The sequence below is a fragment of the Heptranchias perlo genome, chromosome 17, assembly GCF_035084215.1.
Source record: "Heptranchias perlo isolate sHepPer1 chromosome 17, sHepPer1.hap1, whole genome shotgun sequence".
NCBI lineage: Eukaryota > Metazoa > Chordata > Chondrichthyes > Hexanchiformes > Hexanchidae > Heptranchias > Heptranchias perlo.
The window spans coordinates 59,930,087-59,955,817 of record NC_090341.1 but is presented as its reverse complement, the minus strand read 5'-3'; the positions used below and the strand labels follow the sequence as shown (position 1 = coordinate 59,955,817).

Genomic DNA, 25,731 nt, shown 5'->3' with positions numbered 1-25,731 from the left:
GTACGTTCACCCCGAGCACACCGCTCCATGAAGCGTGAGTCGGTACGTTCGACCCGAGCACACCGCGCCATGAAGCGTGAGTCGGTACGTTCACCCCGAGCACACCGCGCCATGAAGCGTGAGTCAGTACGTTCACCCCGAGCACACCGCGCCATGAAGCGTGAGTCGGTACGTTCGACCCGAGCACACCGTGCCATGAAGCGTGAGTCGGTACGTTCGACCCGAGCACACCGCGCCATGAAGCGTGAGTCGGTACGTTCACCCCGAGCCATGAAGCGTGAGTCGGTACGTTCGACCCGAGCACACCGCGCCATGAAGCGTGAGTCGGTACGTTCAACGCTAGCACACCACGCCATGAAGCGTGAGTCGGTACGTTCACCCAGAGCCATGAAGCGTGAGTCGGTACGTTCACCCCGAGCACACCGTGCCATGAAGCGTGAGTCGGTACGTTCACCCCGAGCACACCGCGCCATGAAACGTGAGTCGGTACGTTCACCCCGAGCACACCGCGCCATGAAGCGTGAGTCGGTACGTTCGACCCGAGCACACCGCGCCATGAAACGTGAGTCGGTACGTTCAACGCTAGCACACCGCGCCATGAAGCGTGAGTCGGTACGTTCACCCCGAGCACACCGCGCCATGAAGCGTGAGTCGGTACGTTCACCCCGAGCACACCGCGCCATGAAGCGGGAGTCGGTACGTTCACCCCGAGCACACCGCGCCATGAAGCGTGAGTCGGTACGTTCACCCCGAGCACACCGCGCCATGAAGCGTGAGTCGGTACGTTCGACCCTAGCACACCGCGCCATGAAGCGTGAGTCGGTACGTTCACCCCGGGCACACCGCGCCATGAAGCGTGAGTCGGTACGTTCGACCCGAGCACACCGCGCCATGAAGCGTGAGTCGGTACGTTCACCCCGAGCACACCGCGCCATGAAGCGTGAGTCGGTACGTTCACCCCGAGCACACCGCGCCATGAAGCGTGAGTCGGTACGTTCACCCCGAGCACACCGCGCCATGAAGCGTGAGTCGGTACCTTCACCCCGAGCACACCGCGCCATGAAGCGTGAGTCGGTACGTTCACCCCGAGCACACCGCGCCATGAAGCGTGAGTCGGTACGTTCACCCCGAGCACACCGCGCCATGAAGCGTGAGTCGGTACGTTCACCCCGAGCACACCGCGCCATGAAGCGTGAGTCGGTACGTTCACCCCGAGCACACCGCGCCATGAAGCGTGAGTCGGTACGTTCACCCCGAGCACACCGCGCCATGAAGCGTGAGTCGGTACGTTCACCCCGAGCACACCGTGCCATGAAGCGTGAGTCGGTACGTTCACCCCGAGGACACCGCGCCATGAAGCGTGAGTCGGTACGTTCACCCCGAGCACACCGTGCCATGAAGCGTGAGTCGGTACGTTCGACCCGAGCACACCACGCCATGAAGCGTGAGTCGGTACGTTCACCCCGAGCACACCGCGCCATGAAGCGTGAGTCGGTACGTTCACCCCGAGCACACCGCGCCATGAAGCGTGAGTCGGTACGTTCGACCCTAGCACACCGCGCCATGAAGCGTGAGTCGGTACGTTCACCCCGAGCACACCGCGCCATGAAGCGTGAGTCGGTACGTTCGACCCGAGCACACCGCGCCATGAAGCGTGAGTCGGTACGTTCACCCCGAGCACACCGCGCCATGAAGCGTGAGTCGGTACGTTCACCCCGAGCACACCGCGCCATGAAGCGTGAGTCGGTACGTTCACCCCGAGCACACCACGCCATGAAGCGTGAGTCGGTACGTTCACCCCGAGCACACCGCGCCATGAAGCGTGAGTCGGTACGTTCACCCCGAGCACACCGCGCCATGAAGCGTGAGTCGGTACGTTCGACCCGAGCACACCGCGCCATGAAGCGTGAGTCGGTACGTTCACCCCGAGCACACCACGCCATGAAGCGTGAGTCGGTACGTTCGACCCTAGCACACCGCGCCATGAAGCGTGAGTCGGTACGTTCACCCCGAGCACACCGCGCCATGAAGCGTGAGTCGGTACGTTCACCCCGAGCACACCGCGCCATGAAGCGTGAGTCGGTACGTTCACCCCGAGCACACCGCGCCATGAAGCGTGAGTCGGTACGTTCGACCCGAGCACACCGCGCCATGAAGCGTGAGTCGGTACGTTCACCCCGAGCACACCGCGCCATGAAGCGTGAGTCGGTACGTTCGACCCGAGCACACCGCGCCATGAAGCGTGAGTCGGTACGTTCACCCCGAGCACACCGCGCCATGAAGCGTGAGTCGGTACGTTCACCCCGAGCACACCGCGCCATGAAGCGTGAGTCGGTACGTTCACCCCTAGCACACCGCGCCATGAAGCGTGAGTCGGTACGTTCACCCCGAGCACACCGCGCCATGAAGCGTGAGTCAGTACGTTCACCCCGAGCACACCGCGCCATGAAGCGTGAGTCGGTACGTTCACCCCGAGCACACCGCGCCATGAAGCGTGAGTCGGTACGTTCGACCCGAGCACACCGCGCCATGAAGCGTGAGTCAGTACGTTCGACCCGAGCACACCGCGCCATGAAGCGTGAGTCGGTACGTTCACCCCGAGCACACCGCGCCATGAAGCGTGAGTCGGTACGTTCACCCCGAGCACACCGCGCCATGAAGCGTGAGTCGGTACGTTCACCCCTAGCACACCGCGCCATGAAGCGTGAGTCGGTACGTTCACCCCGAGCACACCGCGCCATGAAGCGTGAGTCGGTACGTTCGACCCGAGCACACCGCGCCATGAAGCGTGAGTCAGTACGTTCGACCCGAGCACACCGCGCCATGAAGCGTGAGTCGGTACGTTCACCCCGAGCACACCGCGCCATGAAGCGTGAGTCGGTACGTTCACCCCTAGCACACCGCGCCATGAAGCGTGAGTCGGTACGTTCACCCCGAGCACACCGCGCCATGAAGCGTGAGTCGGTACGTTCACCCCGAGCACACCGCGCCATGAAGCGTGAGTCGGTACGTTCGACCCGAGCACACCGCGCCATGAAGTGTGAGTCGGTACGTTCGACCCGAGCACACCGCGCCATGAAGCGTGAGTCGGTACGTTCACCCCGAGCACACCGCGCCATGAAGCGTGAGTCGGTACGTTCAGCCCGAGCACACCGCGCCATGAAGCGTGAGTCGGTACGTTCACCCCGAGCACACCGCGCCATGAAGCGTGAGTCGGTACGTTCACCCCGAGCACACCGCGCCATGAAGCGTGAGTCGGTACGTTCACCCCGAGCACACCGCGCCATGAAGCGTGAGTCGGTACGTTCGACCCGAGCACACCGCGCCATGAAGCGTGAGTCGGTACGTTCACCCCGAGCACACCGCGCCATGAAGCGTGAGTCGGTACGTTCGACCCGAGCACACCGCGCCATGAAGCGTGAGTCGGTACGTTCACCCCGAGCACACCGCGCCATGAAGCGTGAGTCGGTACGTTCACCCCGAGCACACCGCGCCATGAAGCGTGAGTCGGTACGTTCACCCCTAGCACACCGTGCCATGAAGCGTGAGTCGGTACGTTCGACCCGAGCACACCGCGCCATGAAGCGTGAGTCGGTACGTTCGACCCGAGCACACCGCGCCATGAAGCGTGAGTCGGTACGTTCACCCCGAGCACACCGCGCCATGAAGCGTGAGTCGGTACGTTCGACCCGAGCACACCGCGCCATGAAGCGTGAGTCGGTACGTTCGACCCGAGCACACCGCGCCATGAAGCGTGAGTCGGTACGTTCACCCCGAGCACACCGCGCCATGAAGCGTGAGTCGGTACGTTCACCCCGAGCACACCGCGCCATGAAGCGTGAGTCGGTACGTTCACCCCGAGCACACCGCGCCATGAAGCGTGAGTCGGTACGTTCACCCCGAGCACACCGTGCCATGAAGCGTGAGTCGGTACGTTCACCCCGAGCACACCGCGCCATGAAGCGTGAGTCGGTACGTTCACCCCGAGCACACCGCGCCATGAAGCGTGAGTCGGTACGTTCACCCCGAGCACACCGCGCCATGAAGCGTGAGTCGGTACGTTCGACCCTAGCACACCGCGCCATGAAGCGTGAGTCGGTACGTTCACCCCGAGCACACCGCGCCATGAAGCGTGAGTCGGTACGTTCACCCCGAGCACACCGCGCCATGAAGCGTGAGTCGGTACGTTCACCCCGAGCACACCGCGCCATGAAGCGTGAGTCGGTACGTTCACCCCGAGCACACCGCGCCATGAAGCGTGAGTCGGTACGTTCACCCCGAGCACACCGCACCATGAAGCGTGAGTCGGTACGTTCACCCCGAGCACACCGCGCCATGAAGCGTGAGTCGGTACGTTCACCCCGAGCACACCGCGCCATGAAGCGTGAGTCGGTACGTTCACCCCGAGCACACCGCACCATGAAGCGTGAGTCGGTACGTTCACCCCGAGCACACCGCGCCATGAAGCGTGAGTCGGTACGTTCACCCCGAGCACACCGCGCCATGAAGCGTGAGTCGGTACGTTCACCCCGAGCACACCGCGCCATGAAGCGTGAGTCGGTACGTTCGACCCGAGCACACCGCGCCATGAAGCGTGAGTCGGTACGTTCGACCCGAGCACACCGCGCCATGAAGCGTGAGTCGGTACGTTCGACCCGAGCACACCGCGCCATGAAGCGTGAGTCGGTACGTTCGACCCTAGCACACCGCGCCATGAAGCGTGAGTCGGTACGTTCACCCCGAGCACACCGCGCCATGAAGCGTGAGTCGGTACGTTCACCCCGAGCACACCGCACCATGAAGCGTGAGTCGGTACCTTCACCCCGAGCACACCGCGCCATGAAGCGTGAGTCGGTACGTTCGACCCGAGCACACCGCGCCATGAAGCGTGAGTCGGTACGTTCACCCCGAGCACACCGCGCCATGAAGCGTGAGTCGGTACGTTCACCCCGAGCACACCGCACCATGAAGCGTGAGTCGGTACCTTCACCCCGAGCACACCGCGCCATGAAGCGTGAGTCGGTACGTTCACCCCGAGCACACCGTGCCATGAAGCGTGAGTCGGTACGTTCACCCCGAGCACACCGCGCCATGAAGCGTGAGTCAGTACGTTCACCCCGAGCACACCGCGCCATGAAGCGTGAGTCGGTACGTTCGACCCGAGCACACCGCGCCATGAAGCGTGAGTCGGTACGTTCACCCCGAGCACACCGCGCCATGAAGCGTGAGTCGGTACGTTCACCCCGAGCACACCGTGCCATGAAGCGTGAGTCGGTACGTTCGACCCTAGCACACCGCGCCATGAAGCGTGAGTCGGTACGTTCACCCCGAGCACACCGCGCCATGAAGCGTGAGTCGGTACGTTCGACCCGAGCACACCGCGCCATGAAGCGTGAGTCGGAACGTTCACCCCGAGCACACCGCGCCATGAAGCGTGAGTCGGTACGTTCACCGCGAGCACACCGCACCATGAAGCGTGAGTCGGTACGTTCACCCCGAGCACACCGCGCCATGAAGCGTGAGTCGGTACGTTCACCCCGAGCACACCGCACCATGAAGCGTGAGTCGGTACGTTCGACCCGAGCACACCGCGCCATGAAGCGTGAGTCAGTACGTTCGACCCGAGCACACCGCGCCATGAAGCGTGAGTCGGTACGTTCACCCCGAGCACACCGCGCCATGAAGCGTGAGTCGGTACGTTCGACCCGAGCACACCGCGCCATGAAGCGTGAGTCGGTACGTTCACCCCGAGCACACCGCGCCATGAAGCGTGAGTCGGTACGTTCACCCCGAGCACACCGCGCCATGAAGCGTGAGTCGGTACGTTCACCCCGAGCACACCGCGCCATGAAGCGTGAGTCGGTACGTTCACCCCGAGCACACCGCTCCATGAAGCGTGAGTCGGTACGTTCACCCCGAGCACACCGCGCCATGAAGCGTGAGTCGGTACGTTCACCCCGAGCACACCGCGCCATGAAGCGTGAGTCAGTACGTTCGACCCGAGCACACCGCGCCATGAAGCGTGAGTCGGTACGTTCGACCCTAGCACACCGCGCCATGAAGCGTGAGTCGGTACGTTCACCCCGAGCACACCGCGCCATGAAGCGTGAGTCGGTACGTTCACCCCGAGCACACCGCGCCATGAAGCGTGAGTCGGTACGTTCACCCCGAGCACACCGCTCCATGAAGCGTGAGTCGGTACGTTCACCCCGAGCACACCGCGCCATGAAGCGTGAGTCGGTACGTTCACCCCGAGCACACCGCGCCATGAAGCGTGAGTCAGTACGTTCGACCCGAGCACACCGCGCCATGAAGCGTGAGTCGGTACGTTCGACCCTAGCACACCGCGCCATGAAGCGTGAGTCGGTACGTTCACCCCGAGCACACCGCTCCATGAAGCGTGAGTCGGTACGTTCACCCCGAGCACACCGCGCCATGAAGCGTGAGTCAGTACGTTCGACCCGAGCACACCGCGCCGTGAAGCGTGAGTCGGTACGTTCACCCCGAGCACACCGCGCCATGAAGCGTGAGTCGGTACGTTCACCCCGAGCACACCGCGCCATGAAGCGTGAGTCGGTACGTTCACCCCGAGCACACCGCTCCATGAAGCGTGAGTCGGTACGTTCACCCCGAGCACACCGCGCCATGAAGCGTGAGTCGGTACGTTCACCCCGAGCACACCGCGCCATGAAGCGTGAGTCGGTACGTTCACCCCGAGCACACCGCGCCATGAAGCGTGAGTCGGTACGTTCGACCCTAGCACACCGCGCCATGAAGCGTGAGTCGGTACGTTCACCCCGAGCACACCGCGCCATGAAGCGTGAGTCGGTACGTTCGACCCTAGCACACCGCGCCATGAAGCGTGAGTCGGTACGTTCGACCCGAGCACACCGCGCCATGAAGCGTGAGTCGGTACGTTCGACCCTAGCACACCGCGCCATGAAGCGTGAGTCGGTACGTTCACCCCGAGCACACCGCGCCATGAAGCGTGAGTCGGTACGTTCACCCCGAGCACACCGCGCCATGAAGCGTGAGTCGGTACGTTCACCCCGAGCACACCGCGCCATGAAGCGGGAGTCGGTACGTTCAGCCCGAGCACACCGTGCCATGAAGCGTGAGTCGGTACGTTCACCCCGAGCACACCGCGCCATGAAGCGTGAGTCGGTACGTTCACCCCTAGCACACCGCGCCATGAAGCGTGAGTCGGTACGTTCGACCCTAGCACACCGCGCCATGAAGCGTGAGTCGGTACGTTCACCCCGAGCACACCACGCCATGAAGCGTGAGTCGGTACGTTCACCCCGAGCACACCGCGCCATGAAGCGTGAGTCGGTACGTTCACACCGAGCACACCGCGCCATGAAGCGTGAGTCGGTACGTTCACCCCGAGCACACCGCGCCATGAAGCGTGAGTCGGTACGTTCACCCCGAGCACACCGCGCCATGAAGCGTGAGTCGGTACGTTCACCCCGAGCACACCGTGCCATGAAGCGTGAGTCGGTACGTTCACACCGAGCACACCGCGCCATGAAGCGTGAGTCGGTACGTTCACCCCGAGCACACCGCGCCATGAAGCGTGAGTCAGTACGTTCACCCCGAGCACACCGCGCCATGAAGCGTGAGTCGGTACGTTCACCCCGAGCACACCGCGCCATGAAGCGTGAGTCGGTACGTTCACCCCGAGCACACCGCGCCATGAAGCGTGAGTCGGTACGTTCACCCCGAGCACACCGCGCCATGAAGCGTGAGTCGGTACGTTCGACCCGAGCACACCGCGCCATGAAGCGTGAGTCGGTACGTTCACCCCGAGCACACCGCGCCATGAAGCGTGAGTCGGTACGTTCACCCCGAGCACACCGCGCCATGAAGCGTGAGTCGGTACGTTCGACCCGAGCACACCGCGCCATGAAGCGTGAGTCGGTACGTTCGACCCGAGCACACCGCGCCATGAAGCGTGAGTCGGTACGTTCACCCCGAGCACACCGCGCCATGAAGCGTGAGTCGGTACGTTCACCCCGAGCACACCGCGCCATGAAGCGTGAGTCGGTACGTTCACCCCGAGCACACCGCGCCATGAAGCGTGAGTCGGTACGTTCACCCCGAGCACACCGCGCCATGAAGCGTGAGTCGGTACGTTCACCCCGAGCACACCGCTCCATGAAGCGTGAGTCGGTACGTTCACCCCGAGCACACCGCGCCATGAAGCGTGAGTCGGTACGTTCACCCCGAGCACACCGCGCCATGAAGCGTGAGTCGGTACGTTCGACCCGAGCACACCGCGCCATGAAGCGTGAGTCGGTACGTTCACCCCGAGCACACCGCGCCATGAAGCGTGAGACGGTACGTTCGACCCGAGCACACCGCGCCATGAAGCGTGAGTCGGTACGTTCGACCCGAGCACACCGCGCCATGAAGCGTGAGTCGGTACGTTCACCCCGAGCACACCGCGCCATGAAGCGTGAGTCGGTACGTTCACCCCGAGCACACCGCGCCATGAAGCGTGAGTCGGTACGTTCACCCCGAGCACACCGCGCCATGAAGCGTGAGTCGGTACGTTCGACCCGAGCACACCGCGCCATGAAGCGTGAGTCGGTACGTTCGACCCTAGCACACCGCGCCATGAAGCGTGAGTCGGTACGTTCACCCCGAGCACACCGCGCCATGAAGCGTGAGTCGGTACGTTCACCCCGAGCACACCGCGCCATGAAGCGTGAGTCGGTACGTTCCACCCGAGCACACCGCGCCATGAAGCGTGAGTCGGTACGTTCACCCCGAGCACACCGCGCCATGAAGCGTGAGTCGGTACGTTCACCCCGAGCACACCGCGCCATGAAGCGTGAGTCGGTACGTTCGACCCGAGCACACCGCGCCATGAAGCGTGAGTCGGTACGTTCGACCCGAGCACACCGCGCCATGAAGCGTGAGTCGGTACGTTCGACCCGAGCACACCGCGCCATGAAGCGTGAGTCGGTACGTTCACCCCGAGCACACCGCGCCATGAAGCGTGAGTCGGTACGTTCACCCCGAGCACACCGCGCCATGAAGCGTGAGTCGGTACGTTCACCCCGAGCACACCGCGCCATGAAGCGTGAGTCGGTACGTTCGACCCTAGCACACCGCGCCATGAAGCGTGAGTCGGTACGTTCACCCCGAGCACACCGCGCTATGAAGCGTGAGTCGGTACGTTCACCCCGAGCACACCGCTCCATGAAGCGTGAGTCGGTACGTTCACCCCGAGCACACCGCGCCATGAAGCGTGAGTCGGTACGTTCACCCCGAGCACACCGCGCCATGAAGCGTGAGTCGGTACGTTCACCCCGAGCACACCGCGCCATGAAGCGTGAGTCGGTACGTTCACCCCGAGCACACCGCGCCATGAAGCGTGAGTCGGTACGTTCACCCCGAGCACACCGCGCCATGAAGCGTGAGTCGGTACGTTCACCCCGAGCACACCGCGCCATGAAGCGTGAGTCGGTACGTTCACCCCGAGCACACCGCTCCATGAAGCGTGAGTCCGTACGTTCACCCCGAGCACACCGCGCCATGAAGCGTGAGTCGGTACGTTCACCCCGGGCACACCGTGCCATGAAGCGTGAGTCGGTACGTTCGACCCGAGCACACCGCGCCATGAAGCGTGAGTCGGTACGTTCACCCCGAGCACACCGCGCCATGAAGCGTGAGTCGGTACGTTCACCCCGAGCACACCGCGCCATGAAGCGTGAGTCGGTACGTTCCACCCTAGCACACCGTGCCATGAAGCGTGAGTCGGTACGTTCACCCCGAGCACACCGCGCCATGAAGCGTGAGTCCGTACGTTCCACCCTAGCACACCGTGCCATGAAGCGTGAGTCGGTACGTTCACCCCGAGCACACCGCGCCATGAAGCGTGAGTCGGTACGTTCACCCCTAGCACACCGCGCCATGAAGCGTGAGTCGGTACGTTCACCCCGAGCACACCGCGCCATGAAGCGTGAGTCGGTACGTTCGACCCTAGCACACCGCGCCATGAAGCGTGAGTCGGTACGTTCGACCCTAGCACACCGCACCATGAAGCGTGAGTCGGTACGTTCACCCCGAGCACACCGCGCCATGAAGCGTGAGTCGGTACGTTCGACCCGAGCACACCGCGCCATGAAGCGTGAGTCGGTACGTTCACCCCGAGCACACCGCGCCATGAAGCGTGAGTCGGTACGTTCACCCCGAGCACACCGCGCCATGAAGCGTGAGTCGGTACGTTCACCCCTAGCACACCGTGCCATGAAGCGTGAGTCGGTACGTTCGACCCGAGCACACCGCGCCATGAAGCGTGAGTCGGTACGTTCGACCCGAGCACACCGCGCCATGAAGCGTGAGTCGGTACGTTCACCCCGAGCACACCGCGCCATGAAGCGTGAGTCGGTACGTTCGACCCGAGCACACCGCGCCATGAAGCGTGAGTCGGTACGTTCGACCCGAGCACACCGCGCCATGAAGCGTGAGTCGGTACGTTCACCCCGAGCACACCGCGCCATGAAGCGTGAGTCGGTACGTTCACCCCGAGCACACCGCGCCATGAAGCGTGAGTCGGTACGTTCACCCCGAGCACACCGCGCCATGAAGCGTGAGTCGGTACGTTCACCCCGAGCACACCGTGCCATGAAGCGTGAGTCGGTACGTTCACCCCGAGCACACCGCGCCATGAAGCGTGAGTCGGTACGTTCACCCCGAGCACACCGCGCCATGAAGCGTGAGTCGGTACGTTCACCCCGAGCACACCGCGCCATGAAGCGTGAGTCGGTACGTTCGACCCTAGCACACCGCGCCATGAAGCGTGAGTCGGTACGTTCACCCCGAGCACACCGCGCCATGAAGCGTGAGTCGGTACGTTCACCCCGAGCACACCGCGCCATGAAGCGTGAGTCGGTACGTTCACCCCGAGCACACCGCGCCATGAAGCGTGAGTCGGTACGTTCACCCCGAGCACACCGCGCCATGAAGCGTGAGTCGGTACGTTCACCCCGAGCACACCGCACCATGAAGCGTGAGTCGGTACGTTCACCCCGAGCACACCGCACCATGAAGCGTGAGTCAGTACGTTCACCCCGAGCACACCGTGCCATGAAGCGTGAGTCGGTACGTTCACCCCGAGCACACCGCACCATGAAGCGTGAGTCGGTACGTTCACCCCGAGCACACCGCGCCATGAAGCGTGAGTCGGTACGTTCACCCCGAGCACACCACGCCATGAAGCGTGAGTCGGTACGTTCACCCCGAGCACACCGCGCCATGAAGCGTGAGTCGGTACGTTCGACCCGAGCACACCGCGCCATGAAGCGTGAGTCGGTACGTTCGACCCGAGCACACCGCGCCATGAAGCGTGAGTCGGTACGTTCGACCCGAGCACACCGCGCCATGAAGCGTGAGTCGGTACGTTCGACCCTAGCACACCGCGCCATGAAGCGTGAGTCGGTACGTTCACCCCGAGCACACCGCGCCATGAAGCGTGAGTCGGTACGTTCACCCCGAGCACACCGCACCATGAAGCGTGAGTCGGTACCTTCACCCCGAGCACACCGCGCCATGAAGCGTGAGTCGGTACGTTCGACCCGAGCACACCGCGCCATGAAGCGTGAGTCGGTACGTTCACCCCGAGCACACCGCGCCATGAAGCGTGAGTCGGTACGTTCACCCCGAGCACACCGCACCATGAAGCGTGAGTCGGTACCTTCACCCCGAGCACACCGCGCCATGAAGCGTGAGTCAGTACGTTCACCCCGAGCACACCGCGCCATGAAGCGTGAGTCGGTACGTTCGACCCGAGCACACCGCGCCATGAAGCGTGAGTCGGTACGTTCACCCCGAGCACACCGTGCCATGAAGCGTGAGTCGGTACGTTCGACCCTAGCACACCGCGCCATGAAGCGTGAGTCGGTACGTTCACCCCGAGCACACCGCGCCATGAAGCGTGAGTCGGTACGTTCGACCCGAGCACACCGCGCCATGAAGCGTGAGTCGGAACGTTCACCCCGAGCACACCGCGCCATGAAGCGTGAGTCGGTACGTTCACCGCGAGCACACCGCACCATGAAGCGTGAGTCGGTACGTTCACCCCGAGCACACCGCGCCATGAAGCGTGAGTCGGTACGTTCACCCCGAGCACACCGCACCATGAAGCGTGAGTCGGTACGTTCGACCCGAGCACACCGCGCCATGAAGCGTGAGTCAGTACGTTCGACCCGAGCACACCGCGCCATGAAGCGTGAGTCGGTACGTTCACCCCGAGCACACCGCGCCATGAAGTGTGAGTCGGTACGTTCGACCCGAGCACACCGCGCCATGAAGCGTGAGTCGGTACGTTCACCCCGAGCACACCGCGCCATGAAGCGTGAGTCGGTACGTTCACCCCGAGCACACCGCGCCATGAAGCGTGAGTCGGTACGTTCACCCCGAGCACACCGCGCCATGAAGCGTGAGTCGGTACGTTCACCCCGAGCACACCGCTCCATGAAGCGTGAGTCGGTACGTTCACCCCGAGCACACCGCGCCATGAAGCGTGAGTCGGTACGTTCACCCCGAGCACACCGCGCCATGAAGCGTGAGTCAGTACGTTCGACCCGAGCACACCGCGCCATGAAGCGTGAGTCGGTACGTTCGACCCTAGCACACCGCGCCATGAAGCGTGAGTCGGTACGTTCACCCCGAGCACACCGCGCCATGAAGCGTGAGTCGGTACTTTCACCCCGAGCACACCGCGCCATGAAGCGTGAGTCGGTACGTTCACCCCGAGCACACCGCTCCATGAAGCGTGAGTCGGTACGTTCACCCCGAGCACACCGCGCCATGAAGCGTGAGTCGGTACGTTCACCCCGAGCACACCGCGCCATGAAGCGTGAGTCAGTACGTTTGACCCGAGCACACCGCGCCATGAAGCGTGAGTCGGTACGTTCGACCCTAGCACACCGCGCCATGAAGCGTGAGTCGGTACGTTCACCCCGAGCACACCGCTCCATGAAGCGTGAGTCGGTACGTTCACCCCGAGCACACCGCGCCATGAAGCGTGAGTCAGTACGTTCGACCCGAGCACACCGCGCCGTGAAGCGTGAGTCGGTACGTTCACCCCGAGCACACCGCGCCATGAAGCGTGAGTCGGTACGTTCACCCCGAGCACACCGCGCCATGAAGCGTGAGTCGGTACGTTCACCCCGAGCACACCGCTCCATGAAGCGTGAGTCGGTACGTTCACCCCGAGCACACCGCGCCATGAAGCGTGAGTCGGTACGTTCACCCCGAGCACACCGCGCCATGAAGCGTGAGTCGGTACGTTCACCCCGAGCACACCGCGCCATGAAGCGTGAGTCGGTACGTTCGACCCTAGCACACCGCGCCATGAAGCGTGAGTCGGTACGTTCACCCCGAGCACACCGCGCCATGAAGCGTGAGTCGGTACGTTCGACCCTAGCACACCGCGCCATGAAGCGTGAGTCGGTACGTTCGACCCGAGCACACCGCGCCATGAAGCGTGAGTCGGTACGTTCGACCCTAGCACACCGCGCCATGAAGCGTGAGTCGGTACGTTCACCCCGAGCACACCGCGCCATGAAGCGTGAGTCGGTACGTTCACCCCGAGCACACCGCGCCATGAAGCGTGAGTCGGTACGTTCACCCCGAGCACACCGCGCCATGAAGCGGGAGTCGGTACGTTCAGCCCGAGCACACCGTGCCATGAAGCGTGAGTCGGTACGTTCACCCCGAGCACACCGCGCCATGAAGCGTGAGTCGGTACGTTCACCCCTAGCACACCGCGCCATGAAGCGTGAGTCGGTACGTTCGACCCTAGCACACCGCGCCATGAAGCGTGAGTCGGTACGTTCACCCCGAGCACACCACGCCATGAAGCGTGAGTCGGTACGTTCACCCCGAGCACACCGCGCCATGAAGCGTGAGTCGGTACGTTCACACCGAGCACACCGCGCCATGAAGCGTGAGTCGGTACGTTCACCCCGAGCACACCGCGCCATGAAGCGTGAGTCGGTACGTTCACCCCGAGCACACCGCGCCATGAAGCGTGAGTCGGTACGTTCACCCCGAGCACACCGTGCCATGAAGCGTGAGTCGGTACGTTCACACCGAGCACACCGCGCCATGAAGCGTGAGTCGGTACGTTCACCCCGAGCACACCGCGCCATGAAGCGTGAGTCAGTACGTTCACCCCGAGCACACCGCGCCATGAAGCGTGAGTCGGTACGTTCACCCCGAGCACACCGCGCCATGAAGCGTGAGTCGGTACGTTCACCCCGAGCACACCGCGCCATGAAGCGTGAGTCGGTACGTTCACCCCGAGCACACCGCGCCATGAAGCGTGAGTCGGTACGTTCGACCCGAGCACACCGCGCCATGAAGCGTGAGTCGGTACGTTCACCCCGAGCACACCGCGCCATGAAGCGTGAGTCGGTACGTTCACCCCGAGCACACCGCGCCATGAAGCGTGAGTCGGTACGTTCGACCCGAGCACACCGCGCCATGAAGCGTGAGTCGGTACGTTCGACCCGAGCACACCGCGCCATGAAGCGTGAGTCGGTACGTTCACCCCGAGCACACCGCGCCATGAAGCGTGAGTCGGTACGTTCACCCCGAGCACACCGCGCCATGAAGCGTGAGTCGGTACGTTCACCCCGAGCACACCGCGCCATGAAGCGTGAGTCGGTACGTTCACCCCGAGCACACCGCGCCATGAAGCGTGAGTCGGTACGTTCACCCCGAGCACACCGCTCCATGAAGCGTGAGTCGGTACGTTCACCCCGAGCACACCGCGCCATGAAGCGTGAGTCGGTACGTTCACCCCGAGCACACCGCGCCATGAAGCGTGAGTCGGTACGTTCGACCCGAGCACACCGCGCCATGAAGCGTGAGTCGGTACGTTCACCCCGAGCACACCGCGCCATGAAGCGTGAGACGGTACGTTCGACCCGAGCACACCGCGCCATGAAGCGTGAGTCGGTACGTTCGACCCGAGCACACCGCGCCATGAAGCGTGAGTCGGTACGTTCACCCCGAGCACACCGCGCCATGAAGCGTGAGTCGGTACGTTCACCCCGAGCACACCGCGCCATGAAGCGTGAGTCGGTACGTTCACCCCGAGCACACCGCGCCATGAAGCGTGAGTCGGTACGTTCGACCCGAGCACACCGCGCCATGAAGCGTGAGTCGGTACGTTCGACCCTAGCACACCGCGCCATGAAGCGTGAGTCGGTACGTTCACCCCGAGCACACCGCGCCATGAAGCGTGAGTCGGTACGTTCACCCCGAGCACACCGCGCCATGAAGCGTGAGTCGGTACGTTCCACCCGAGCACACCGCGCCATGAAGCGTGAGTCGGTACGTTCACCCCGAGCACACCGCGCCATGAAGCGTGAGTCGGTACGTTCACCCCGAGCACACCGCGCCATGAAGCGTGAGTCGGTACGTTCGACCCGAGCACACCGCGCCATGAAGCGTGAGTCGGTACGTTCGACCCGAGCACACCGCGCCATGAAGCGTGAGTCGGTACGTTCGACCCGAGCACACCGCGCCATGAAGCGTGAGTCGGTACGTTCACCCCGAGCACACCGCGCCATGAAGCGTGAGTCGGTACGTTCACCCCGAGCACACCGCGCCATGAAGCGTGAGTCGGTACGTTCACCCCGAGCACACCGCGCCATGAAGCGTGAGTCGGTACGTTCGACCCTAGCACACCGCGCCATGAAGCGTGAGTCGGTACGTTCACCCCGAGCACACCGCGCTATGAAGCGTGAGTCGGTACGTTCACCCCGAGCACACCGCTCCATGAAGCGTGAGTCGGTACGTTCACCCCGAGCACACCGCGCCATGAAGCGTGAGTCGGTACGTTCACCCCGAGCACACCGCGCCATGAAGCGTGAGTCGGTACGTTCACCCCGAGCACACCGCGCCATGAAGCGTGAGTCGGTACGTTCACCCCGAGCACACCGCGCCATGAAGCGTGAGTCGGTACGTTCACCCCGAGCACACCGCGCCATGAAGCGTGAGTCGGTACGTTCACCCCGAGCACACCGCGCCATGAAGCGTGAGTCGGTACGTTCACCCCGAGCACACCGCGCCATGAAGCGTGAGTCGGTACGTTCACCCCGAGCACACCGCTCCATGAAGCGTGAGTCCGTACGTTCACCCCGAGCACACCGCGCCATGAAGCGTGAGTCGGTACGTTCACCCCGGGCACACCGTGCCATGAAGCGTGAGTCGGTACGTTCGACCCGAGCACACCGCGCCATGAAGCGTGAGTCGGTACGTTCACCCCGAGCACACCGCGCCATGAAGCGTGAGTCGGTACGTTCACCCCGAGCACACCGCGCCATGAAGCGTGAGTCGGTACGTTCCACCCTAGCACACCGTGCCATGAAGCGTGAGTCGGTACGTTCACCCCGAGCACACCGCGCCATGAAGCGTGAGTCCGTACGTTCCACCCTAGCACACCGTGCCATGAAGCGTGAGTCGGTACGTTCACCCCGAGCACACCGCGCCATGAAGCGTGAGTCGGTACGTTCACCCCTAGCACACCGCGCCATGAAGCGTGAGTCGGTACGTTCACCCCGAGCACACCGCGCCATGAAGCGTGAGTCGGTACGTTCGACCCTAGCACACCGCGCCATGAAGCGTGAGTCGGTACGTTCGACCCTAGCACACCGCACCATGAAGCGTGAGTCGGTACGTTCCACCCTAGCACACCGCGCCATGAAGCGTGAGTCGGTACGTTCCACCCTAGCACACCGCGCCATGAAGCGTGAGTCGGTACGTTCACCCCGAGCACACCGTGCCATGAAGCGTGAGAGTGCAGGGATGTTCCTGTAATTTCTCACAGACCATATTCCTTATCTTTGCTGTAGGAAAAGGAAAGAACATTTCATCCAGCAACAAGCCAGGGAGAAGAGGGTGAGTTACTCTTTCGCTTTGCCAATGCCGAAAAACAGAGCAGCACACCAGACTGTGAGAAAGGCTCGTTTGTTTGTCCCTTCGTCTGTGATCCTTAATTGCTTTCTCACTGGTTTTAATTCTCTCTGGCATGCTGCAATTTGTTCCGACCCTACCAACTAGCTCAACAGTCCCTTTTAATATTCACCTCCACTGGCTATAATTCAAGTAACAGTTTTTGGCGACTGTAAAGCTGTAAAATTAATTGAGGTGAGTTAACAAGTGGTAACTTTTGAAGCATTCGTTCACTTAGCTGATTAGAGAGCAAAAAAAGTACAGCAAGTCTTCCATTCTGAGCTGTGCGTGCTGAGTTTATGCTGCCATGTACATTTAATAACCTGGGGCCTGTTTCTGTAGCTGAATGTAAGTTCCCAATCTATCTTTTTCTTTTTTGCCTCCTCTTAAAGTTTCCGGCCAATATTTATCCCCCAACCAACATCTCTGAACCAGACTATGTGGTCATTATCACATTGTTGTTTGTGGGACCTTGCCGTGTGCAAATTGGCTGCCGTATTTCCCTACATTACAACAGTGAGTACACTGCAAAAGTACTTCATTGGCTGTAAAGTGCGTTGGGATGTCCTGAGTTTGTAAAAGGCACCGTATAGAAATGCAAGTCTTTCTTTTCCTTTCCTTGTGGTCACCTAGGTTATCATTCATTCCTGGTCTGAGAGAATAGGGAACGATGGGAAGCAAGAAGGGTACTAAGGGGAGGAGGGAAGGAGAGGTTACTGCAATACTGCCTTGAGCTGCTTGGACGCTGAACTTGGAAACGGTCTGGTAATGTCAAGCAGAGATCAGCTCAATAAAATAGTTGATTGTTTAAACTACAGCAATTTTTTGTAAAATGTTCAGATGGGATCTAGAGATGAAATCCACAGGATGCACTGCAGCAACTCGCCAAGGCTTCTTCAACAGCACCTCCCAAACCCGCGACGTCTACCACCTAGAAGGACAAGAGCAGCAGGTACATGGGAACAACACCACCTGCACGTTCCCCTCCAAGTCACACACCATCCCAACTTGACCCAGCGACTTCATCGTTGCTGGGTCAAAATCCTGGAACTCCCTTCCTAACAGCACTGTGGGAGAACCTTCACCACACGGACTGCAGCGGTTCAAGAAGGCGGCTCACCACCACCTTCTCAAGGGCAATTAGGGATGGGCAATAAATGCCGGCCTTGCCAGCGACGCCCACATCCCATGAACGAATAAAAAAAAATCAGAGATTTTGAGAGGTTTTATTACAGCATAGAGTTCCTTTAAAGAAAGGCTCCAGGAAAGGCTCCTAAAGGTGGGCTGTGCAGACTTTTTCAATACTAATATGCAAAGTTTAATTTCAACTTTTATTTTAAATTTTGCCCCCTCCCACACAATTTCCTAGCCTGAAAGTGCTGACTCAAGCTGGTGTACAGTGCTTTGCTGCCAGTTGCCCTCTGGTATCTCACCCAAGTAGACATTTTTTTAATGTCACCCCAGGCAATGAGTTTCAGCAGGTTATTCCACCATGTGGGGCATCACAACAATACCTGATTCTGTCCTGACCAAGGTCAGCAGGGGTCACAGGGTCGAGAGCAGGAACCTTGGCTGATATCCCCCCCCAGCCCAGGGATGCCGAGACCAATTGTAGCACCTCTATTGCTGTGCTGGGCAGTGTCTTTATCCTGAAACTATCCAAGGAGCTTGTATTTCTCTCCTTACATGTTAGGAAATATTAAACGCAAAATTTAATTTCAATTTATCATTTTTATGTAGCCAGATAGAAAACCTATTCTTTATGCTGTAATGTGGTTTCTGCATTTCTCCACTAGGTGGTGTGTACTCTGCTCTGGTTTTCTGATTCCCTGACTGTAGAATGAGGAGCTCAGGATCACTTTAACTGTGCCAGAAATCTGCCATCATGGACATCTCCCAAATATGACTGATTGAAAAATGTTTGTGGTGAAGGGAGAGCAGTTCAGCATGGTTACCCTGGTGGGGCTGGGTGGTAGGCAGTGTCTTAAGCTTTAGTCAATTGAAATTCTTTTTCAATTGCTCGTAACAGGTAGAAAAGTTGCTCAGATTAGTTTATCACAAATATGTGGGATAAACTCTGTATCACACATGACAGAACACAAATATGTCACCCTGTGTAATGATGCATGTGCGTTGGATGATAAAAAGTTACATCACACATAATTATCTTAGTTTCAATGTCATCTTTCAGGGATATCAGTGAGAACAAACTCGACTGAGAAAAAAAGATGGTTCACAGTGACATCACCAAAACTTGTTGCTAATATAGTTCTCATTCAAGATAATATGCCTATAATTGTACAATCCGGTTCTCACCCAATGTCCATTTTCCCAAATGGGCCCCAAGATAGTGATCTGAAGTAGGAATCTGGGTAACTTTTCCACCCCTCTAGTCTAAGAGCTGATGAGGCTAATTGTAGCACATGGCAAAGATCAGCTAACTCAGCACAATTAAACTGCTGCTATTTGGCCTGTCAGGACTTTGTGTTACTCCTTGCATTGTCTTTACCCACCATCGCAGAGAGCTAATTAACTGTGTTTCCTTAGCTAACATGGTATAAACAGAATGCACGCGGAGATGTGAGATCTGTTTCACATCCAGCCTGTGGCATTGATCATACCTCACTTTGTAGTTATCGGGACAGCACAGAATTCCAACCTAAACACTACTTTGAAAGCAATGTATCGCCAGAGTAGTGTCTGGTCAGGCCAGGCCCAGTGTCTCCTGGTTCTCCCAAAGCCATGCCCAGTATTTGTTGAGTTTGTGATCTTGAGGTTGTACCTAGGAAATAAAAATGAAGAGAAACACTGATGAGAAGAGAATGTGCTTGCAATCTTTCAGAACTCCCCCATTTTTGCGTGTTCCAACGGGCTGTCTGGAGTGTGATAGGGAGGTAGCTTTGTGCCTACAATTCACCACACTGAGTTCCAACTGTCATCAGAGGTGCAGAGATCAGGCACGTTGCCAGAGGGAGGGCTACTCTTTTGTCCACCTCCTAATGGACAGTTTCAGAGTGGCATTCAGGGAATCCCAAATGCAGGCCATCTCGGGCTGATAATAATCGGTGCTTTATATCACTGATCTCCCATTAGTGGCTGGTCTGGAATTGGGAATATTTAGGGGTTCACCTAGCCTGCCCCTTTAAAGCTACTGCTCAGGTGCTCTCTGTAGGGAAGTGGTCTAAATAGATATTGAGGCCAATTCAAGTCTAATTAATATTGTTGTTGGGTGTTTCCCCTAGATTGGCACCTGGTTGCCTCTTCTTGCTGTCTCAACAAACTGTCCAAGTTAACTCAAGGCCAGGGAAACAGCAGGAGGTACTGGATTTCTTCCTCATCTGTATACTTTAAAATAAAATTCAGTTGTGATTTGTTGCTGTTTTATATAAAGTGTGACACGTGGAGTGTAACAGATACTCTCAAAACTTTAATATTTAGACTAGCTGATCTCCCGTGGAGTTGCTCATCGAGAAAAGGGAAAAGGAAATAGTAAAATTACATATGGTACATATATATATATAATCATAAAATTAAACATATTGATATCATAAAATGTAAATACATTATGTAATTTTTTTATATATAAAATAAAATGTAAATATATATAGTTTTTATATATACTGACAGATATCCCATGGTGTTACTCATAGTGCATTGGGGGTATTATTCAGTGGTGTTGCTCACAGTGCGTTGGGGGTATTATTCCGTGGTGTTGCTCACAGTGCGTTGGGGGTATTATTCAGTGGTGTTGCTCACAGTGCGTTGGGGGTATTATTCCGTGGTGTTGCTCACAGTGCGTTGGGGGTATTGTTCAGTGGTGTTGCTCACAGTGCGTTGGGGGTATTGTTCAGTGGTGTTGCTCACAGTGCGTTGGGGGTATTATTCAGTGGTGTTGCTCACAGTGCGTTGGGGGTATTATTCCGTGGTGTTGCTCACAGTGCGTTGGGGGTATTATTCAGTGGTGTTGCTCACAGTGCGTTGGGGGTATTATTCAGTGGTGTTGCTCACAGTGCGTTGGGGGTATTGTTCAGTGGTGTTGCTCACAGTGCGTTGGGGGTATTGTTCAGTGGTGTTGCTCACAGTGCGTTGGGGGTATTATTCAGTGGTGTTGCTCACAGTGCGTTGGGGGTATTATTCAGTGGTGTTGCTCACAGTGCGTTGGGGGTATTGTTCAGTGGTGTTGCTCACAGTGCGTTGGGGGTATTATTCAGTGGTGTTGCTCACAGTGCGTTGGGGGTATTGTTCAGTGGTGTTGCTCACAGTGCGTTGGGGGTATTGTTCAGTGGTGTTGCTCACAGTGCGTTGGGGGTATTGTTCAGTGGTGTTGCTCACAGTGCGTTGGGGGTATTGTTCAGTGGTGTTGCTCACAGTGCGTTGGGGGTATTGTTCAGTGGTGTTGCTCACAGTGCGTTGGGGGTATTGTTCAGTGGTGTTGCTCACAGTGCGTTGGGGGTATTGTTCAGTGGTGTTGCTCACAGTGCGTTGGGGGTATTATTCAGTGGTGTTGCTCACAGTGCGTTGGGGGTATTATTCAGTGGTGTTGCTCACAGTGCGTTGGGGGTATTATTCAGTGGTGTTGCTCACAGTGCGTTGGGGGTATTATTCAGTGGTGTTGCTCACAGTGCGTTGGGGGTATTATTCCATATAAATGTAACACTTGATGTCATTTATTAGGGCCACAGATTTACAATGACTGAATGTCAAATTCTATTTTCATCTATACGATATTTTGGGTTTTGGGAATCTGCTGTAGCATTGTTCGTGGGAAGTTAGCGGATGTGTTTGATAAGGAGGATTCTATGGTGCAGGGGAGAATGCGTTATTGTGATGGTATATTTTAGGAGCATCTGGGAATAAAAGGAAAGTTGACTATAAATAAAAGAATGTAAAATAGATTAAATGGTAGAGAGAAATTATATAGATATTAAAATGAACGTAATTGAAACATTACATTGAATCCTATATCAGACTGTTTCCCTACATTACAACAGTGACTACACTTCACAAGTACTTGATTGGCTGTAAAGCACTTTGGGACATCATGAGGTTGTGAAAGGCGGTATATAAATACAAGTTCTTTCTTTCACACTCTTGTAGAAGTTTATGAATGAAAGGAATGGGAGTTGATATAAACTGTAAAATAGTATAGCACAGTCCCCTTCTCCCCAGATGATGACTTTGATGGGCCAGGCTACAGAAGGCAGCTGATGGACGTCCACAATCAAATGGTGCACTGGGAAGCCTGCCGGTTAGCTCGCACACAATTTCAAGGAGCTTGGAGATGTCCTCCTCCAACTTAGCGCATGACTTTGCCGAGACCTTGGATTCCATCCTTTCTAACGTGGGATCGGTGGTCTCCTTGATCAGCATAGCTGTGGAACGCACCATGAAGAACCGTCTGATGACTAGTCTGACAGCTTCCATCACAGCCCGAACTGCTGAAAGGGGTTTCCAGGGCATCGCAGCAATCTGTTCTCCAGCTGATCACCAGGATTGCTGAGGTGCCGCCCCGGGAGAGTGGAAGTGGCTCCAACCTGCAGTCCTCTCTCAGGATGACAACATTCCTGCTGCCACTCCACCAGTGCCCTTGCTGTTGCCTGTCAGCCAGCCAGCACAGACTGCTGCAGCCCAGACCGAGATGGTACAGTCTGAAGCCGGGCCTGCTACTCTGCAGTCTCCTCAATTAAAGCTCAGCAGCCTTCCACCCCCCAAGCTCCAGCCACTGGGGCAGCACCTCGTAGGGGCACCAGGATAGGGAAAGGTACATGGAAGACAGACACTAAGGGAATGCACAAGGGTGATTAGCTAAATTTTGTACGCATAATGCAATGATTACTTTGATAAATTTTGATTTGATTTTGCACTTGGTTTTAGTTTTTGTTTGGAATCGAGTGAGGGAGGTACCAATAGTGTTGACAGAAAGAGAACGATGTGATGATTATTGAAAGAGGGAAGGTAAGGATTGTGGGACTACTGGTGAATGGGGAGGTACAGTTGAGATTAATGGAAGCGCTCCTCAATAAACTGATCTCGTAGAGCCCTGGCAGAAAGGGGCAACCTAGCTTCCTGCCTAACTTCCTCCGCTTCATGCTCCTCCTCCTCAGTTTGTCGGCTGGCAGGTGGTGGTAAGGGCTGGTCCTCATGATGGTCAGGTTATGTAGTATACAGCAGGTCACCACACATCTGGATGTCCGCTCAGCGACGTACTGCAGAGCTCCTCCTGAACCGTCCGGGTAGTGGAAGCATTGTTTGAGGATGCCGATTGTTTGCTCGATGATGTCTCTCATTGTCCGGTTGTGCAGATGTGCATGGGTTCCTAACTGGAGTTATGAGCCATGTCAGGACGGGAGAACCCTTGTCGCCCAATTGCCAGCCTTTAACTTGGAGGGCTAGTTAGAATATAGGGGGAAGAGAGGATTGCCACAGAGTGAAGGAGTGGTGACTGCTGCCAGGTTAGTGGGCACAGACCTGCATGATGAGCTGCCTGTGGTCACAAACCAGCTGTACGTTGAGGGAGTGGAATCCCTTTCTGTTGTTGAAGATTGCAGCGTACTCATGCGGAGCACCCAAGGCAATGTGCGTGTAGTCAATGGCACCTCGCACTATGGGGAAGCCATGTGGGCGAAACCTAGTGTTCTCTCGTCCTGCTTCACTCTGTCAATATGGAAGATGTGTGTTTCTCCTGGTCTACAGAGCCTCGGTGATCACCCTGATACATCTCTGCACTGTGAGCTGGGAGATGTTGCTAATGTCATCTGTTGCAGCCTAAAAGGAGTTAGATGCATAAAAGTTGAGAGCGACGGTGAGCTTAACAGCCACAGGCAGTGTTGTCCATGCCCTGCTTTGAGGCTGCAACAGCTGACATATCTCAGTTACAACTTTCTTGGTAAAGTGATGACGCCTCATACACTGCTCCTTGCTGATGTAGAAGTGCTCCCTGAAGACCCTGTGGATATGGCTTCCCGCTGAGTGTCACTTTGACTACACGCACATTGCCTTGGGTGCTCCGCATGAGTACGCTGCAATCTTCAACAACAGAAAGGGATTCCACTCCCTCAACGTACAGCTGGTTTGTGACCACAGGCAGCTCATCATGCAGGTCTGTGCGCACTAACCTGGCAGCAGTCACCACTCCTTCCCAGAGTGTCCTGCCCTGCCTCCTCCCTCTTCTGGCAGCTTGTCCTGCTCTATGGTGTCTTCCTTTATGCTCCCAGTTCTATTCTGAGAGGTAGGGCTACCAGGCCACCCATGTCTGGAGGCAAATAATTTGTGGCGACAACAGCAACAGGACTGCAAGAGTAGACAAACACCTCTCTCTCTGTCTCTGTAGATTGATTTAACTTCCAGCAGCTCTAGAACTCAGACAAAATCATCTAGAATTCGAGCAGCAGACAGAAGAAATAATCCAGCAATTTACCCGCAACTTCTTCATGATCCATTTAAATACTGTTGGCAGGGGGTCCTTCCTGCCATTTGGCGTCATGTTCTGCTGAGTGAGGTCAGCACAGGGCGTTTGAATGACTGGGGACTTCCAAAATGGGAACGGCGACCTCAAATCAGCGTTGCACACTGATCCCCGTCACGATCTCCCTGCTCTGCATGGTGCTGGTGGTTGGTAGGTGCATGCTATCCACTTTACCAAGATAGCTGCTGTGCACTTCCTGCCGGAAGCGTGCACGTACATTTTCGGACCTTAGGTGGCCGTGTAGTGCCTGAAAAAGGTGTGCTATGTGGCCCACTTTAACCCCCAAAGTGTCAGCAGGCTGTTCAACCACAGGGAGCATCCCAACTAAGCACAATCCTGTCCACGCCTCATGTCAACAAATACGCACTTTATGGATGATGATTAGAGCAGGAACCCTAGCTGATTTTTCCCAATCCTAGCTCTGGAATGCTGAAGCTAATTGAATGTAATACACTCTCCAGTACCCTGGCTAAGATCTGCTGACTCAGTACAAACTGACAGTCCTAGTGGCTCAGTACTGCATCGTGTGTGGCATTTACCCACTAAGCCATAAGGGAACTTTTCAAGCACAGCTATGTAACTCATTTGCATAGTCCTCCTCTAGATGTACCCTCTTTTTACAATAGCAAGAAAGACTTGTATTTATATAGCACCTTTCATGACCTCAGGACGTCCCAAAGCACTTTATAGCCAATGAAGTATTTTTTTGAGGGGCACTCACTGTTGTAAAGTAGGAAACGCGGCAGCCAATTTGCACACAGCAAGATCCCACAAGCAGCAATGTGATGATGACCAGATAATCTATTTTAGTGATGTTGGTTAAGGGATAAATATTGGCCAGGACACTGGGGAGAACTCCCCTTCTCTTCAAATAGTGCCAGGGGATCTTTTACGTCCATCTGAAAGAGCTGACGGGGCCTCGGTTTAACGTCTCATCCAAAAGACGGCACCTCTGACAGTGTAGCACTCCCTCAATACTGTACTGGGAGTGTCAGACTAGATTTTGTGCTCAAGTCTCTGGAGTGGGACCCATTACCTTTGATTCAGAGGCGAGAGTGCTACCAACTGAGCCACAGCTGACATCATAGCCCTGAATATGTTGAATGTAGAAGTGACAATAATAGATAAAATGTTCTTTTTAACCCTTACCTCCCTCCATTCTTTGACACAAAAAATCCTGTAGGAATCATTCCCGTACTTCCCGATTCCATGCAGTTCAATCGGGTACCTCCACTGTTTAGTAAGGAACTCATCTGTTACAAATTACAAAAGCAATGTAAATATCTCTC

General features: G+C 57.3%; 1 protein-coding gene across 8 annotated transcripts in view; it reads right to left on the bottom strand.

The window, feature by feature from the left end:
- The window catches only part of LOC137334338 (methyl-CpG-binding domain protein 4-like), a 120,186-nt gene that overhangs the window by 57,982 nt on the left and 36,473 nt on the right, over positions 1-25,731 (bottom strand). For all 8 annotated transcript variants that reach the window (XM_067999038.1, XM_067999044.1, XM_067999043.1 and 5 more), the window contains exons 7-8: positions 25,592-25,695; positions 19,599-19,759 (exon numbers count right to left, since the gene is read on the bottom strand). In XM_067999038.1, coding sequence (XP_067855139.1) covers positions 19,682-19,759; positions 25,592-25,695 — 182 coding nt within the window. In that variant the 3' untranslated portion in view covers positions 19,599-19,681. The remainder of the gene's footprint in view (positions 1-19,598; positions 19,760-25,591; positions 25,696-25,731) is intronic.